The sequence below is a fragment of the Manduca sexta genome, chromosome 9 (assembly GCF_014839805.1).
Source record: "Manduca sexta isolate Smith_Timp_Sample1 chromosome 9, JHU_Msex_v1.0, whole genome shotgun sequence".
Lineage (NCBI taxonomy): Eukaryota > Metazoa > Arthropoda > Insecta > Lepidoptera > Sphingidae > Manduca > Manduca sexta.
This window is the reverse complement of record NC_051123.1, coordinates 44,119-63,016: the sequence shown is the minus strand read 5'-3', so window position 1 is coordinate 63,016 and position 18,898 is coordinate 44,119. Positions and strand designations below refer to the sequence as shown.

The 18,898-nt window shown below is 35.2% G+C and overlaps 2 protein-coding genes across 2 annotated transcripts; both read left to right on the top strand.

Annotated features, from left to right (window-relative positions):
- The first annotated feature begins 1,010 nt into the window (after positions 1–1,010).
- LOC115448106 (alpha-tocopherol transfer protein-like) lies at positions 1,011–7,562 on the top strand. Its single transcript, XM_030175419.2, has 6 exons — positions 1,011–1,338; positions 2,097–2,253; positions 4,521–4,638; positions 5,323–5,457; positions 6,732–6,945; positions 7,396–7,562. The coding sequence occupies exons 1-6, from the start codon at positions 1,179–1,181 to the stop codon at positions 7,539–7,541; spliced, it is 930 nt and encodes a 309-aa protein (XP_030031279.1). The 5' UTR covers positions 1,011–1,178; the 3' UTR covers positions 7,542–7,562.
- Positions 7,563–16,552: 8,990 nt separating this feature from the next.
- Positions 16,553–18,480, top strand: LOC119188836. Its single transcript, XM_037436876.1, has 4 exons — positions 16,553–16,675; positions 16,983–17,100; positions 17,717–17,851; positions 18,241–18,480. Exons 1-4 carry the CDS (start codon positions 16,602–16,604, stop codon positions 18,478–18,480), a joined length of 567 nt encoding a protein of 188 aa, XP_037292773.1. The 5' UTR covers positions 16,553–16,601.
- The last annotated feature ends 418 nt before the right edge of the window (positions 18,481–18,898 follow it).

Here is an 18,898-nt window from a genome sequence, read left to right as displayed (position 1 = left end):
ACTTTGCGGATGAACAACACCTCAGTCCCCCCCGTGACCATGAAGGCTGCAAAGTCTTGAAAGTCGCAAAGTCTTCAAGTGAAAGCGGCGATAGCCTAGTTGGGTGTGGAACGGACTGCCAAGACGAATGTCCGCAGGTTGAAATCCCAAGGGCACACACCTCTGACTTTTCTAATAAATCATGTGTATTCTTTGTGAATGTATCGTCCGCTTTAACGGTGAAAGAAACTATCGTGAGGAAACCTGCACATCTTAGAAGTTCTCTATAGGAATTGCGAAGGTGTGTGAAGTCTACCAATCCGCACTAGGCCAGCGTGGTGGACTGAGGTCTAATCCCTCTCAGTAGTAGAGGAGGCCCGTGCTCAGCAGTGGGCAAGTATATAATACAGGGCTGATATTATTATTATTATTATACATACGTTACGAAAGAGAATCCGGCAGGAATCAGGGTATATAGAGCCTTCGACACTGACAGTCTGTATTCATGGAGTCAGCTCTCCAAATTTGTTTAGGCTAAGATTGGAGTCACATGTCCAAAATCAAATCGAATCTATCATGACCGAAAATCATCAACAAATGCCTCAAGAAAGTTAAAAATCTCATCTCATCTCATCAGCCTATAACTGTCCACTGTTGAACATAGGCCTCCTCTAGAGCGCGCCACGTTGCTCGGTCCTCCGCTCTCCTCATCCAGCGTCCACCGGCGATCCTGCGAATGTCGTCGGACCAGCGGGTCGGAGGTCGTGCTACGCTACGCTTACCGAGACGCGATCTCCACTCTAGGACTCGTCTGCTCCAGCGGCCATCGGTCCTACGACAGATATGGCCAGCCCACTGTCACTTCAGCTGGCTTATTCTCCGAGCTATGTCCGTTACTTTGGTTCTCTCACAGATAACCTCATTTCTGATTTTATCCGCGAGAGAGACACCTAGCATAACTCGTTCCATCGCCCGCTGCGCGACCTTTAAATTTGTGGACTAGCCACACCGTTAAAAATCTGTTTTCAATAATTTTATAACACTCCAACTTATAATCACAATTTCAACAGACACAAAAAACTTATAGTTATTTGTTTGTCCGACGAAACTATTTTACATCATAATAATCCGTGTATAAATTAACTGCAAATGATTACACTTGTCAGTACACCTGCGTGGTTGATAGTTGTTTCACAAAAATGGATTTCTTCGACGATGTGTTTTTAAAATTACATCCAAATACAGTGACGACTGTGAGGAAATTGTACAACCTGGAGAAAAGAGAGGATATGGACAGAGCTATCGATGCACTGGAGGATTGGCTGAAGAAGCAATACCACTTCACCAAAACGGATTACAGTGAGTACTGCATGATAATAGAGTAGATTTTATGATTGACTGGAAGTTTAAAGTTAATTAAGATTATTAAAATAAAAATTAAATAATTTTCGAATTTTATCGCGGTTTTAATTATTTTAGTTTCTCCCGTTTCGAAGACTTTGCGGTAGTATGTAATTAGATATTGTGGAGGTTGATGTATGTGTCTCTATGTAGGTAGATATTGTAACTTTGATTTTGGGGATGAACAACACCGCAGTCCTCCCCGTGACCATGAAGGCTGCAAAGTCTTAGAAACGTCGGGAGAACAATCGAAAAATCCGAAAAATAGTTTAATTTTAATGTCTATGATTCGCGTAAACTTAAGAAATCAAGATTATTAAAAGTGAGAATATAATCCATGTCTGTCTGGAACTAATCTGTAGGGAATAAGAGTGAACGTCACATGCTGGGTTTATCAAATGTTTCTTTTATTTGGGATTATGTAGCATAGGGGATACTAGGAAACTATATTAAGAATTATGGGTTTTATTATAACATATAATTAGACATGTATGTATTATTTATCTATAATCTTTTTCTGAATACCCGTGTAATTAACGACGTTTAAACTAGTTACTTTTTTGCCGCCAACTTCTCTGTGGGGCCTTTAATTTATGAAAGGATTGTAACTTGTGCGAGTCCTCGACCTAAAAGCTTTTATTATTGACTGTTTTATGTATTTTTTATGCCTTTAATTAATGAAGTATGACTGTACACTACGTCCTTTTTTTTCTTAGCTCGAGATTTCTTGGAGCGATCAATAATAATGACGAAAGGATCAGTGGAACGGGCGAAAACTCAAATATCCAATTTGTGTTCAATGCGGGCTGTATATCCCAAGTTTTTTGAAAAATGTGATGCCAGAAATGATTTCAATAATTTGGATTCTATTGCGTAAGTAATATTGATGTTTCTTCTACAGTAAGATTAAGGGTTTAGGCAGGTGAGAAGTTAAAACTAAGTCAAGGTCAGGGGCCCTATTTTGTCTATAGGGGGAATCCGTCTTAAAGCAATTACAGGCGTTCTATTCGAAGGACAGCTTTGATAGCCATACAGGGAAGATAAAAAAAACCTATTGACCTATACAGTTTTTAATTGCAAAAAGACAGATACATCTTTGCAGACGGAATATCTCCCCTGACCTTAATCGTTTCTACATCATGCTGTGAAAATTAACTACGCCGACACCACATTGAAATGAGGATCACCTCATTTCAATGTGGTGATCCTCACACGAACTACGAAATGTTTACTCCTATCAAGGAAGCTTGCAAAATAAATGTAAACATTTCGTAGGACAGTAGGGTAAAGCTATCAAAGAGAACACATCCAACTTTTATTTTTATAAAAATCAACTTAAATCTTAGTAGATATTTATTTTAATTCAACTCTGATCTTTTAGAAACACCAAAAAAACATAGACACTAACAATAACAGGAAATATTAAAAAGACATAAACTTAGAACTGGTCTCATGCGCATTATTAGGGTACTGTGTGGCAAAAAGTACGCGTTAAAAACCGTTCTTAGAAGTTAAGAGTGCACGACATACATATACGACGTACGTATATTATATAAAGCTGAAGAGTTTGTTTGAACGCGCTAATCTCAGGAACTACTGGTTCAAATTGAAATATTCTTTTAATGGTAGATAGCCCATTTATCGAGGAAGGCTATATAACAACGCAATGACCAATAGGAGCGGAGCATCAATTATTCTCTAACCGATTACGGATATTTGCTTTAAGTCAATGCAATCTTTAAAAGCAAGTAAAACGACGACATAATCTCTTAATAGCTTTAAATTTAGAATATAATTCAAATATGATGTTTTGGTAGGGTGCCAATCAATCACAGAACTTACAAAACGTGCTTAAAATGTTTAAAAATTACATCAAACATAGTGATAATCGATTATCTGTTATAAAATTGTAAATACTTACATGAACGAAAAAGTTGACATTCCCGCACTTAACAAAAGAATTTCGCCACTAATTTATTACGAAGTGTTGCCAATACAATAAAAATATTTCTAAAACGAAGCGATGCGTGCTCTTTGGTAGTGTGCACTGTTTGGTGCCTTTCTCTATGAGATTTTACATTATATCATCTCAGGATGACCAGTGCAGTGACATGGCATACAGTGCTTAATAATAGTTCGGGTGGTGTTGCCTTTGTCATTTAGCAGTCATGTTGCTTATCAGAAAGAAAGAAGGAAAAATATTTATTATTGCACACAAACTTTCTTATTCATAGATGTTTTTTATCAAAGGACGGACTAAAGCAGTGATAACAAGTCTGAGATTGAGATGCAATAATATTAGCCAATCACAACGGCACTATGGCTGCGCACTTCGAAGGCTGCCATGCCGTCAGCACTGAGAAACAGACTTGTTATCACAGTTTTACTCCGTCCTTAGATAAAAAACGTCTATAAATAAGGGGGAAAGAGTATAACGTGCACATAGTAACATAACAAAATAAGAACGAAAACATAAAACTAGAAAAATAAATTATACCTATTGTGCCAACAATTGGAACCTTCATTCAGTTTCTAGCTGCAGTACCAGACTAGCGTATTGCTCGTTTAGCCATTCATTTGTATATATTTTTTTTAACAAATTATCCTAAATCTTTTGAGGGACTTCAACTTTATTATTTTTCTGTATCAAAAATATATTTACGATTGCCTTAGTGGTGAACTGTACAGGGATACGAATACCGAGCTTGGGTCTCGGGTTTGATCCGGCGGTAAAAATGTTGTTTTTTGCAGTATCAGTCCGGAGTTTGGAATTGTTGCCAAGTCTTGCCCGTTTCACTGTGGGCTGAAATACGGAAAATTTGCTATTTTTTTTGTATTTTTTACGTGCACGGCAAAGTGACCCTACTGCACCTGATGGTGAGTGGAGTGGAGTACAATAGAATGTCGACTGACGAGAGATGATTACCCCTCTACAGTCGACACAATTATGATGGCCTGTTGGACCCAGATAAACACAGGCTGATCTTGGAACGCGACACACTTACGTGGGCTACTATGGCGGGTTTTGACACCTTCTATGCAGGCGGATATAAAATATATCCTACCACCAACTAGTTGCGCTCCTGCCAACCCCTTTCGACGATAAAGGCGTTCGTTTCTAAATTTCAATTTGGTTTCAGACTTTGTGCCTTTTTACCGAAACTCACCGATGACCACTACAGAGTCTATGTGGCACATTGCTACAATGAAGATATCACACCTGACATTTTCTTGGAGAGCTTCAGATTTGGTATTTTGGTTAGTAGATATTTATGTTGTAGATCCATGAATTTATTTCCCAATTCATATTTTTATGTTTATATGGACATTAAATATGTTTTTGTGGTAAAATTAAGCATTGACACCAAAAAATATTTAATGTTTATAAAATAAACAAACGGAAACGAATTGGTTGGAAGTTCACATTGATTTATTTCAAAATAATTTATTATTCAACCGTAGTTATGTAAAATGCAATTAATTTGTTTATTTTATTGGTTTTTGAAGTCGCGTTATTTGTTTTCAATTTTCGCTTTTTTGTTACTATAATGGTGGGTACCACCGCCATGTCTATTTCTGTCACCAAGCAGCAGTGTGTAGTCACTGTTATGTTCCGGTTTGAAGGACATTGTAGCCAGTGTAACTACTGGACATCATAAGACATAACATCTTTTGTCTCAGGATGGCGAGCGCAGTGGAATACCTTGTACTTTAAGGTGTTGGATGTTATTTCTACTGTTTATGGGCGATTGTATCGTTTACCATCAGACGAGCTGCAAGCTCGTCTCGTCATTCGAAGCAATAAAAAAAATCGCATACATGGCGAAGAACTTTGTTGTAATTGGCCCATTTTTGCATTCAATCCATAGATATCAATTGGGATTTATTGATTTGGACCGCTAGATTTCTAGACTAATTTAAGTAATGTTAATTTTATTACAGAAATTTGAATACATCAAAGCGCATGATTACTGTAATGGGATAATAGGCATTTTGGATTACAGAAAAATGAATATCATGAAACTAATAGCAGCTCTAGAACTAGTAACATTGCAGCAATTCCTTTGCATTTTAATGGTATGTTATCTATATATATAAAAGAAAGTGGTGTTAGTTACACTATTTATAACTCAAGAACGGATGAACCGATTTGGCTGAAAATTGGTGGAGAGGTAGCTTAGAACCAGGAGACGGATATAGGATACTTTTAATCCCGTTCCCATGGGAACGGGACGTGACATAAGACGTGGTATAAGAAAGCAAAATTTGGTATTGAGATAGTATAAGACCCTGGGAAGGTTATAGGCTACTATCCCGGGAAAATATATAGTGGAACTTTTATCCCGGAAAACTCCTTTACGCGGGAGAAGCCGCGAGCAAAAGCTAGTTTTAATATAAAATAAGAATATTTATTAATTAGTAGGCATATAGAAAGTGTTTATCACAAGTCAATTATTACAATTTAATATTAAAAAAGTTATGGAATATGAAGTAATAATTCTAGCCCTGTATTCTGTTCCACTGCTGGGCACGGGTCCCCTCTAATACTTAGAGGGATTAAGCCTTACTCCACCATGCTGGCTTAGTGCGGATTGGTAGACTTCATACACTCTCAAAATTCCTGTTGACAACTTCTCAGATTTTTCGCGATGTTTTGCTTCACCGTTAAAGTAAGCGATAATTCACAAAGAATACACACATAATTTTAGAAAAGTCAGAGGTGTGTGCCATTCGGATTTGAACCTGCGGAAATTTGTCAAAGTAGTCCGTTTCACACCCAACTAGGCTATCGCCGCTTATATTATAGGGAATCTCCTTATGCTGTAAAGAATATAGTACAATAAATAAAGACGAAAAAAGCCTCGGCCAATGCCAGCGGGAATAAAAAACGTCCTAGCCTAGCTAACGTTCTTTAAACTTTGGTTAGAAGATGCCGCTTCTTTAGACGCAATTCTAGGCGTTATGCTCAATTAGCTAGAAACCAATATACTCTGGTGGGTAACGTAGCCTGCCATAGAGGAGTCCTATATCTAAATTTGTTGGAGGCTCTTCAGGGCAGTGAGAACTTTTGGGTGCCTGCTTAGTTTAATATAGGTATAGGCCAAAAGAGGTCTCAAAGCTCGGGGGCCCTGTATCACTGATACGGTTGATACAGCGGTAGCTACGCCCTTGACTCTGGTCATTCTTTGTTTATAAATTTGTATTACGTCATTCATACTCCCTCTCACCGATTCTCATCTTACCGTATCGTCCATGGACGGTAAGCGGAGCATCGCCTTGAAACCTGGACGTCCTTGGAGGCGTGAGCCTGTCATCATGATAGTCATAAAAAAATTATATATATATTTCAGGAAGGCTATGGCATAAGGATAGCAGGAGTACATATAGTGTCACCCTCGAAAGCAGTCGAAGCACTCGTTAAAATAATAAAGCCTTTATTCGGACCAAAAGTGTCACAACGAATCCACGTCCACGCAACAATAGAGGCTCTATATGATTATGTACCTAAAAATATATTACCTTCTGAACTTGGAGGGAACGAGGAATCTATAGCTGTGTTAAAAGGTATGTTTTTATATTAGCATAAAAGTAAGCCTAGTAAGGAAATAGAACGGACTGTCAATACGAAGTTCGTTGGAACCCGTGGGGGTCCTTATTGCTCCGAAATGGTCACCGTGGAGTCTTGGTATGTATCCGGCTTAGGATGTATTTAGTAAGGACTCGTAGTTGCCCGTCGTTATCCAGTTATTTGGGGCGGCCAGGGTAATAAGGCTGATAATCCTACTATAACCGTCAGGCCGAGCCCTGAGACTGATCGGTAGATACTAGGTTTTAACAACACAAAACAAAAATATGTCCCAAAACCCGGATGGAGGGACGAAGATATTTCCTCCTCTTTTTCTGTTGGGTTTCATCATCATCATCAGCCGTAGGAAGCCCACTGCTGAACATGGGCCTTAATTACCTGTTGTGGTTTAAAAACAGATATTTACTTCTGATTTTTTTCGATTTCAGAACAATGGAAGGATCTTCTTGGCACTAAAGAAAACGTCAATTACATGCAAGAGATGAGCAATGCTGTGTCCAACGAAGCGTACAAAATAAAAGATAAATACAACTTGGATGGTGCTGGAACCTTTAGGTCTTTAAGTGTTGATTGATTATATTATTTTTGTATTGATTCAAATGTGTTTCATTCGAAATAAACTCTGAATATATTATTAACATTTCCAATCGCTTGACAGAAAAATATACTATTTTGTTTTTTATAAATAAATAAATGGTGACTTAATTGTTGACGTGACATAGTCACGGGGGGACAGGCCATGAAGGCTGCAAAGTCTTCGAAACGTCGGTAGAAAACTAAAATATAAAAAACCGCGATAGAATCCGAAAAGTAGTTTAATTTTAATGTCTAACATTCGCGTAAACATAAGAAATTATTAAGTTAAATTCTAAAAGGATATTGATGTTCGTAACAATTCCATAAATCTTTTTTTTCATGTTCCATCCATGAACATGAAAAAAAAGATTTAGAAATAAAATAAACTCTATAATGATTTCTGATGTTTACGCGAATGTTAGACATTGAAGTATATATATGCGGACTTCGTATATATATGTACTATGTACTAGATTTGGTGTTCCGAACATTCGATGTGTTCAACCGATTTCCAACTGCAATCCATTCAAACTGAATTTAGTATGGCGTCATTATTGACAGCTTGTGGTTGTGTATGGAGGACCATTTATAATATAATAATTACGCTAGTCTAAGTGTAAACCTGGATGTGAATAAAAATTATTAGTCAAGTAAGTAAAATTATTTGTTGTTTAAGTGAATATATAGATAATAATACTAGAAAATAGCAATAGCAAAATATGTTTATATTTGAATGCAACGCCGTTTACAATTATAGACTCAAACACGCAAATGTTACATTATGAAACTGGTTGTAGGTAAAATATGCGACTGGACGCAGATTTACACGTGATGTTTTAGATGGGTATTAATTTGTTTAATAAAAAAAAATAAAAAATGCGGCGATTGCCTAGTTGGGTGTGGAACGGACTGCCGAGACGAATGTCCGCAGGTTCAAATGCCAAGGGCACACACCTCTGACTTTTCCAAAATCATGTGTGTATTCTTTGTGAATTTATCGTTCGCTTTAACGGTGAAGGAAAACATCGTGAGGAAACCTACACATCTGTGAAGTTGTGTGAATTCTACCAATCCGCACTAGGCTAGCGTGGTGGACTAAGGCCTAATCCCTCAGTAGAGTAGAGGAGGCCCGTGCTCAGCAGTGGGCAAGTACTTATATAATACAGGGCTGATATTATTATTATTATCCAGTTCCATATGTTTAACCGACTTAAAAGTAAGTTATTAATTCGATTCGTAATGTCGTCGTACGTATGTAATATTATCGAAACAGCAAAATACTTACATATAAAATCTAGTAGAGCTTCCAAACAAATATACAAAATTTCATAGGTATGTATGATGTAAATGTTTGTGCACACGTATCTCCGATAATCTGATTGTGGTCCAATGAGACCTAATATATTAATAAAGAGCGGCAGCGAAGTGTGACATTTTACAAAAGGTAACCAGGTGTAAAAAAAACGGCTTCAGTTTAGTAACATATCTCGGGCAATTGATCGGAAAACAAAAATTAAGATAGCGGATTAGTCTCAATACTAAATCAACAATCGTTAACATACTTACTAAAGTACCTACCTATTATGCGAAAATAATTGAAACATTCATAGAATCGAACAATGAACGTAAATAAAACTCCTTCCATTGACCTTAACTATAAGTATTCATTTGTTATAAAAGCAATAAAAGTATTTAAAATATAACCACAATACCTACCTTATAATTAGTATCTGTTTATTCTCAAAATAAAACTGTGATTTCCCCAAAGAAAAAGGTATCACGTTCGCCAAACAGACCAACAGCTTAAGTGTACCTATACTCCATCGGTTTAGGTATTTAACTAAATGTAAACAAAGTATGAAATATGATAGGAATCATAATATGTCATACTTTGTTTCCATTTACGGTAAAAAAGGTTGACTATCCAGGAGGATAGTCAACCTTTTTTAACGACAGTGTTTACGAAGGCTGTTATATCAACGAAACTACTGCGTAAAACTAACACTTAAAATGATTAAATTCAGTTTAGAAACAAAACAAATAACTAACAATAAATAATAGTCTAAAACAAAACTAAAAAATATTATAAATAAATAAATTTCTACTCTGCAGAATTTATCGATAAATCGGTGTCCGGTTAGTCGAATAAATTAAATGTCGATCAGTTTTAATGGCGTGGTACGTGAGAGTCGTACTCTTGAATTTAGCAGGGTTATCTGTCACAATCCATTGTAAAAATATTTTGAGTGCCTGTCGTTTTAGGTTTTTTTCAGTTGATAGATCGCGATGGTTTATAACATCATTGTAAATTAGAATAAATAATTGTGTTAACGCTTTTCAATTAATAATTAAGACGATTTATTGACCAAATTACTTAAATATATGAGAATAACAGTCTGAAGTGACGTGTAGGTTATGAAAACATTAATTGTGTTACACCATATTTCGTAAAGAGAAATGGTAAAGTAAAATACTTTTTTTTACGATTTGTTTACATTTAGTTAATTACCTAAACCGATGGAGTATACATAATATACTTATACAACTATCAATTTATTAATCAAGAAGGGTTATTCGTTAAGCATTGCCTCTACCCTCGTACCTACTATTTTAAGTTTGGTAAAATATAATATTTATATCCTTCTAACAAACACTTTGTATCTGAAATCAAAAACTAATCAGATCTACTTCAAATATTTAACCTTCTAAAATGTGAAATCACAAATTAATAATATATTTACGTAAAGATAGACTTTACGCATTAATTTATAGTTTCTAATTAAGAAAAAGTGCTGTTAACTAAATATCACAGAAGTATAAAATAAATAATTAATATGACACTTTACAAACACCGCAACTTGGTGGCATAATAAATGATGACGTTTGATTGACGTAAAAAGTGACAACAATCCATAGTCGGTTAACGTGAAGCCGAACTAGCTCGGGTTCCCTTTGCCTATATCTTCCGCAAGATTCCGACGAACATTGGCATAGTAAGTCTTAGAAAATATTATTTATAGTAAAAGATATACTACGACATTAAGCCGCTTGACAGCAGATTACCTAGCGCCTGTGGCGTCACAATTTCATTTTGGTAACAGAATTTCTGGGGAACTAAATACAAGCGCCATCTAACGTTATTTAAAATTTCTTGAGATATCTAATCGATATCAATTTTGTTAACAATCAAGAGGCTAATGGCCGATAGATGTCATTATTAAGTTATCATTAATGCTATTATAATTATTGCCCATAGTTTAATTATGTTGACTTATTAAATATATTGTTTAGTATCACCGAAAACCTAAAAGGGACGCCGGTGGGAATCGAGCTATATGGACGCCTGGCCACTGCAGAGTGGACATGAGACCATTTTCATACAAAAATTTTGCGCATATGCGATGGTTACTCAATCTAATGTGGAATAGTAAAACGGTTATGTAAAAATCAATTCAGAAAATGCTTTATCTATTGCACGCTAGATAGCATCAGTTTGTATTGGGGATTTACCATTGACATTTCTAAAAGTATCGAAATTTGCCTTCAATGATATTTAACAATGACCCGTACATGTATGTATTAAGTATTTATGTGAGTAGATATTTCTAAGATTTTTAGTAAGTAAACTTAGTAATATAATTAACATGGGTGTTTCAATAAAAAAAAACAAAATTGAAACTAATTTACGACAGTCATAAGCTAGAAATAAATTTAACAAAGTTTATGTCGAGTTTATCATTCAATAGCTATTAAAACGAATAAGTAATTTTTCGGAAGTTCCTTACAAAAATGTAACTGCAATTGTCTGAGCAATAGCGTCAAAATTGTAAATTGCGTTAGGCATTTTAAATGTTGTAGATGTTATTTTTTTATAAACGTCATAACCTCACTTGCTCCGTAGCACTCTCAGCGCTCACGTTGAATTGTTAAAATTAAAAGGGATTATTGTAAATGTTTTAGAAATATTTTTAATATATATACCAGTTGTCGAAACACGTCATTTTATTGCACGGACTACAGTGTCCCCTACGAGACACACATGTTTCATGTCTATTCAATGCTTGTTGAAAGTATTTTTTAATTAAATATATAATCATTTTTACTTTTTTATGTTATAGACAAACCTCCTCATTCATAGACTTTTTTTATCTAAGGATGGAGTAATGCTGTGATAACAAGTCTGTTTCTCGGTGCTCAACGGCACTGAGAAACTGACATAGGAGCCGTGTGATTGACTATTATTGAGATACAACAATATTAGCCAATCACAACGACCCTGTCTACGCACTGCGAAGGCTGTCATGCCGTCAACACTGAAAAATAGATTTGTTATCACAGCTTTGCTCCGTCCATAGATAAAAAACGTCTATGAATATGGGGAAAAGTCTACGTCAAAGAGAATTATAATACATATGAAAATAGAGAACCTACACGTTAGGTTTTGCCAATAGACATATGTCAAAATTACGGCTGTTTCATTATTGCGAGGTAGAGGGCGTTCACGAGCTTTGTTGCGTATCTACGATTCAGGTTTATTGTGTTTATTATTTTGAAAACGTTTAAACGATTTTTAAAAAGTGCGAAGACGGCAATTCAAGAAAAATATAGTTACTATCAAATCTGTATTCACCGTGCCGTCGTAATACAATATTTCTGATATCTTATTTACAGTGCACATCTATCATTAACAATACATATAATTGTGATAGTAATAAGATCGTTAATCAGACAAACAAAACATTGAAAATATTGGTTTTATTTACAAAATTTAACTCAAATGACTATTGTGTTAATTTACGATACTAACACATAAAATTACATATGAACTGGAAAGATTTGTTTATTATAAATCAATGGAGAAACTCGAAATTGCGAAATTATTAATGTGACAAAAGTGAACTTTTTTTTATGTCTAAAAATACCTACTGAGAAGAATATTAACATTGATATTTATAATATGCTAAAACATTCTCAAATGTCAAACTATATTATTAATAACTAAGATGTTTTATTACATAGATAAGTTGTCCGAGCTCAATATTGGCAAGACGAAAGCTAGGTAATTGCCCGACATTCACTTAGTCAACCTCAAACCACTGTCGCGGCAAGTCGGCTTTCTAACTTTTTGTATTTTTATAAATAAAATGCCTTCCTGTATTTTTAGACACATCTAATTAAAATTTCAAAATTTTTTTCATTTCATTCGTTACTAATAACAAGCATAGAAGGAGTTTCAGTTATCCGCACATACTTATCCTATTTTTCAAATAGGCCAAAACCGTTGAAAAGAACGAGATAAATATTATGTTGCTAAGGTCGGCTTGTCGTACACCGCGGTCACCTTTATGATGCCGAATTAAAAAGCAAATTAATGTCAAATGTTACAACTTGTTAACGCGCAAACACAATTTAGTTACGTTATAATTGTGTCAGAAGGAATCGCTACATAATTAAACCTCTTGCTGTCAAAGACCGTTTACACTCGCATATAATAGCATTGCTTCTATGCTTGTTATTGTTCTGAGGGGCATTAGTAACAAGTTTCTTTATCCGCGAACCAAAAAAAAAAAGACTAGATGTTGTAACTTTGACTTTCGGATGGTCAACACTTCAGTCCGCCCCATGACCATGAAGGCTGTAAAGTCTTCGAAACGTTGAGAGAAAATTATAATACAAAAAATCGCGATAGACTGTATAACACTAAAAATATAAAGAGAGATATACATATAAATAAAAATATATTTATAAAGCTAGTGCTTTTGTTGCATGTGTCCAGATTGGCGAATTATTTCTAAATACACTCAGTGCGCGATTGGGACGCGCTCCAGACACTTTCGCCATTTGTACACATAGATCTAACCTTAAATTGTTTTTTGTAGCTTCGTATTATACAGGCCCGCAAAAACTTATAATACATCTTAATAAATAATATTTTATGGGTGTGTATTGATAATTTTTGAAGACATTACGATTTGCATTAAGAGATTTTGAAAGAATATCAGCAAGAAAACGGGCTACTCATACAAAATCTTCTTTGATGACAATCGATCCTGTTGCTTATAGGAATGAAAAAACCACGGGTTCATTGGAGATTTGAGTAACGTGGTCAGATTTACAAAGATCATTCACCACACATTTTGTAAGATTTCAACTCCAATTCGCTTTTAACATAACAAAACTTAGTATGTAACTGATGAAGAATTAGAAACTTCTAGTGTTTTAAAAAGATTAACAAACCTCACTCTCACTCCTGGTTTTTTCACAAAGATGTCCGTATAATCTACGGTTGATGAAGTTTAAAATGTTATCTCTCACTAATCGTCGTAAACTCCAGTACAAGTGTCAACTCCATAAGATTTTAAACGGGATATTAATTGTAACTATATACTCGAACGTTTTAGCCTTTCTGTTCCTCGAAATCACCCACGAAATCACGCAACAGTCTGCATACTCCATTTTCTAAAACTAACTTGGGTCTTCAATCAACCTGTACTAGAATTTGCAAACATTACATTCGGTATATTCTTACATCTGTTTTAAAAGTTTGTAAAGAATTAGACGTGATCCATGACACTTACCACATCTTTAATTACAAGATTTACGAATTATTTTCAAAACCCTCACAATTATATGGTTCATGTCATCTTATTTATTTTTTAGTTGTCGTAGAAGTTATGTTTGTGTTTCTTAATATTTTATTTGTAGTTAAAAATATGTTTATTATTATTAAATTTATGTGTAGCATTACCACCTTGTGTGCATTCTTTGTGAATTATCGCTCGCTTTAACGGTGAAAGAAAACATCGTGTCTACCAATCCGCACTAGGCCAGCGTGGTGGACTAAGGCCTAAAGGCCTAATCCCTCTCAGTAGTAGAGGTGGCCCGTGCCCAACAGTGGGTCGGTATATAATACAGGGCTGATATTACTATTATTATTACCACCTTGAGGCTTCATAAAAATATGCTATTCGCTGTGTGCTGTGGCGAATGTTATGTAGTAGTAGTTGTTGTACAATGTGGCAGTGCTAATAAATAAATTAATTAATTAAGCCAGTCTTTATACCAAACTAATGATATTATATAATTATAAGATGGCATGGATGATTATAACTCTTAATTATTATAAATTCAGTGTTGTTACATTTGCCTCTAGTGACTTCACAAGCAAAAACAGGCCAAGTGCGAGTCGGACTCGCGCACCGAGGAGTTCCATTCTAAACCTGTAGGTATATAAGTGAAAGTTCACCCATCTCGACAATCCAGTCATCGTTATGGTATTTTTATTGCGAAATGAAATTCATAATATGGCAAGCTGGAGGAGCATACATTTACTTAAAATTTAAGGTTTTCTTAATTTTTCCTTTATATGTGCTATAAAACATTGCATTACGCCAAATTTCGAGATTCTGAGTCGACTTCAAGTACCCTTTAGGTTTTGATTCCCTTGCGAGATTCGAAATTTTGCGGAAATTTGCGGCATAGTCTGTATGTTTTGATTGCGTTGGCTTAGAAGTTTGATTGTTTCACAGCTCCAAGAGACGTTAGACCTGAGTATTTGGTATAAATTTCAGCTTAATACCCCTCCACGCGTTCCTTAGAAAAAGGTTCTTGATAGACGGACGGACGGACAACAAAGTGATCCTATAAGGGTTCGTTTTTTCCTTTCGAGGTACGGAACCCCAAAAACGTGAGATAAGTATCAGAATTATAAAACGAGACGCTCAGTGAAGGATTATATATCCGTAGGACTACAAATCATTTCGTTATTCAGTTACGGTGTCTGAAAAGCAAAACAACGTAATCACGTAGTAAATATACTAAATATTAATATCTCTCAATATATGTGATCGTTATACTCAAACAGGTTGTTTAATAACTGAGCTGCAAGCGTCCCTCGTCAGCACATTTTTCATGGTCGTTCAGAAATGGATTCCATCAACGATATCCTTTTAAAACTACATCCAGACACCGTGACGACTGTAAGGAAACTGTACAACCTGGAAAGAGAGAGGACTTAGACAGAGCTATCGATGCGCTCGAGGACTGGCTGAAGATGCAACATCACTTCACCAAGAGGGATTTCCGTGAGTACTGCATGAGAATACAATAGATTTTATGAAAAGATTGTTTTATTTACCGTGCGAATATTATCTGTTCTTGAAATTAACCTTTACGGATTGGAAGGTCAGAAGCTGGTTTTATATAATGTATTTATTTTTAACTAAGTGCTACTCACGCAAAAACTATTTTTGCTACAAAACCTTCAATCTTTGTAGCGATCTATAACGCCACTATTTTAAAATAGGATTGATCGTGCAAATATTTCTCACGGTAACAACTTACTGGAATAAAAAGTATATGTCAATCTAGAACATGGTTTTTGCCTGTGCCAAATTTAATCCAAAACGATTCAGCTGTTTCTGCGTTTAATTCTAACAAACATCGAACATTTGCCAGCTTAAGTGTTACCTTCTTCTTATAACTTGGAGTCCTCCAAACGGAGCGTGAAGAAGCAAGTATGCAGGCCGGCATGACTCTGCCTGCCGAGATGCTTGTATCTTCTGCCGGTCGGCACTTTCAATAAGCTTTTCACTTCGCTTAGCATCAGGTGCAGTGAAACCACTTTGCCGAGCCACTCTAAAAAAAATCTTTGACAATCTTTTGCAATAACTAGTAACATCCAGCTGGTTTGGTGTTATTAAATCCAAAATTATATGGGATAAAGATCATAAAACCAATTTAAGCATGGTCAAAGTTATCAGCTGTTTGTAAATTTATAAGTTGTTTTAGAATTCCCGCGAAACGGGAATTTGTTTTAATTAGTTATTCGTTTATATGGTGGAAACGTTCTATGTGGACGCTTAGGAAAACAATTTATGCGTGCAAAATGAGCAAAATGCTACTACTTTTTAATATCTTAGACAGTGTAACTTGAATCTATACACTATAATAATATATTTCATGTTTATTTAGCTCGAGATTTTCTTGGAGAGATCAATAACTAATGATGAAGGGATCGGTGGAGCGAGCGAAATATCAAATATCCAATTTATGTTCAATGCGGGCGATGTATCCTAAGTTTTTTGACAAATATGACGCAAAAAATGATTTCAATAAATTGGATTACTTTGCGTAAGTAATATATAAGTCTCATTTCCCCAGTGAGATTAACGCCCGTATTCACAAATGTTACTTACTTAAGGACAGGGGAATGCTATGGCAATATGATGGTTATGATGGTTGGTAATGATGGTTGTTAGTACAAATAAAATTCCATTGATTTTTACAGTATCCAATCCGAAATTTGGTCTTAATTTTAATAAACTCGCCTGCTACACTGGCTGAAATACATACGTTAATTTTGCGTGCACTAGTGGCGCTTCTGCCTACCCTTTGAGTATAAAAGACTTAAGAGTATAATACCTATATTTGGTTTCAGATTTAGTGCCTATTTACCGAAACTTACCCAAGACCACTACAGAGTTTATGTGCTGCATGTTACCAATGACGGCATTACACCAGATATTTTGTTGGAGTGTTTCAGATTTTGCATTCTGGTTGGTAAATATTTCTGGAATTTAGAATTTTAATGATTCGGAATGATAGCTTTTGAGATAAATCAGCGAATTATTTCGCAATCCGACGTCGGTTTGCTCTTCAAACCATATGGGTGAAGGGACCACTGTTTCAATACTATATCTTCCAAAATAATTTGCTTAATACTTAACTATGTATTAACAAATGTTATACGTAATAAAATTTTTTTCATTGAAATTGTCGCTACTATCCCCTACTTAATTCGAACCAAAGAATTGGGAAGACCTTACCTCATAAACTGTGGATTAGTAAAGATAGACGCAAACTTGTTAATTCTCACCTTTAGAAGCAAAGAGACCGGTAAAACTAAGGTGAATTTTTTCACAAAATTATTTCAGATTCGTTAGTTTGGTATCGGGGTATTCCTAAAATTATCTTCTACTAAGACAAATTTAGCACTAATTCCATACTCAAATATGTTGACTGTTTTCTTACTAAAAGTAAATCTTAAATAGGTAAATCATGTTAAAGAATTTACTCTGGTAAACATTTTTGTGCTGAATGCAGTCAACGACTTCGATCATTAGTTGATTTCTTTAAGAGACTAACAGAGGCTTAATGTAAGTATTGTTACAGAAATGTGAATACATCAAGGCGCATGATTATTGCACCGGTACTGTAACCATCTTGGATTACAGGAAAATTAATGTGCCGAAATTTATAGCAGCTATAGACATAGCAACATTCCATCAATTCCTTTGTATTTTAATGGTATGTTATTTTAATCGCATTATTTTAAATATGTAGACGTTGGAGATGAATTATTGTCTATGCTTGATTTCATGTACACATTTAATTCAATATTTTAAATTACCTGCCATGGTGGCGTAATTATACTGTATGTGCGGTACGGCAGCGCTTTAAAGTCCTGGGTTCGAACCGCAGGTAAAGTGATATTTGGATTTTCCCTTTTAGTATCAGCCCAGAGTTTGGAATTTGTGTCCGATATGGTAATAGTTTAGCCCCCTATCATATGGGGCGGAAAACACTTGGAAAGTATGTGCCCTGGTTGCGCCTCTGCATATCTCTTCTAATTACCTACGTAATAAGATTTTTTTTCATTTAAAAATATGATAGTAATTGAAAAAATAAATTTTCAGGAAGGTTATGTCCTAAGGCTACAAGGCATCCACATAGTGACATCATCGAAAGCAATTGAAGCATTCGTTAAAATAGTAAAGCCTATATTTGGACCAAAAGTATCTAAAAGAATTCATATCCACGCAAAAATAGAGACTGTGTATGATTATGTACCTCAAAATATATTGCCTTCTTCTGATCTTGGAGGGAGCGAGGAATCTATGGCTGTGTTACAAGGTATGGTATGTATAAATATGTAAAAAATTGTCTATTAAGCAGTAAAAGCCGTCGCCAGTGATATTTCTATCCGCGCGGGTGGCGACCAATGTACACCAAATGTAAAACCAGCCATTGCGGTCTCATTGTTCCCAGGGTCAATCTATGTTTTGTTTCAAACAAACCGGCATAATTATGTAACATCATATTTATACCATTTATTCATCTTAATTAAGACGGATTAAATTAATTATTATATTATGGTTATTGTTTCACAATTCAATTTCACAGTAATAATGCCACTAAAATTGTTAATTCCATGCGTCTCCTAAAGTACACACCAATTGAATTTGAAACCAACACTATTAAATAGACAGTTTAGTAAAAAAATATTGGGCTAGCTTAACGTGATAATCTCTGAAACTATAGGTACGATTTGTACATTCCTTCATAAATAGAAAA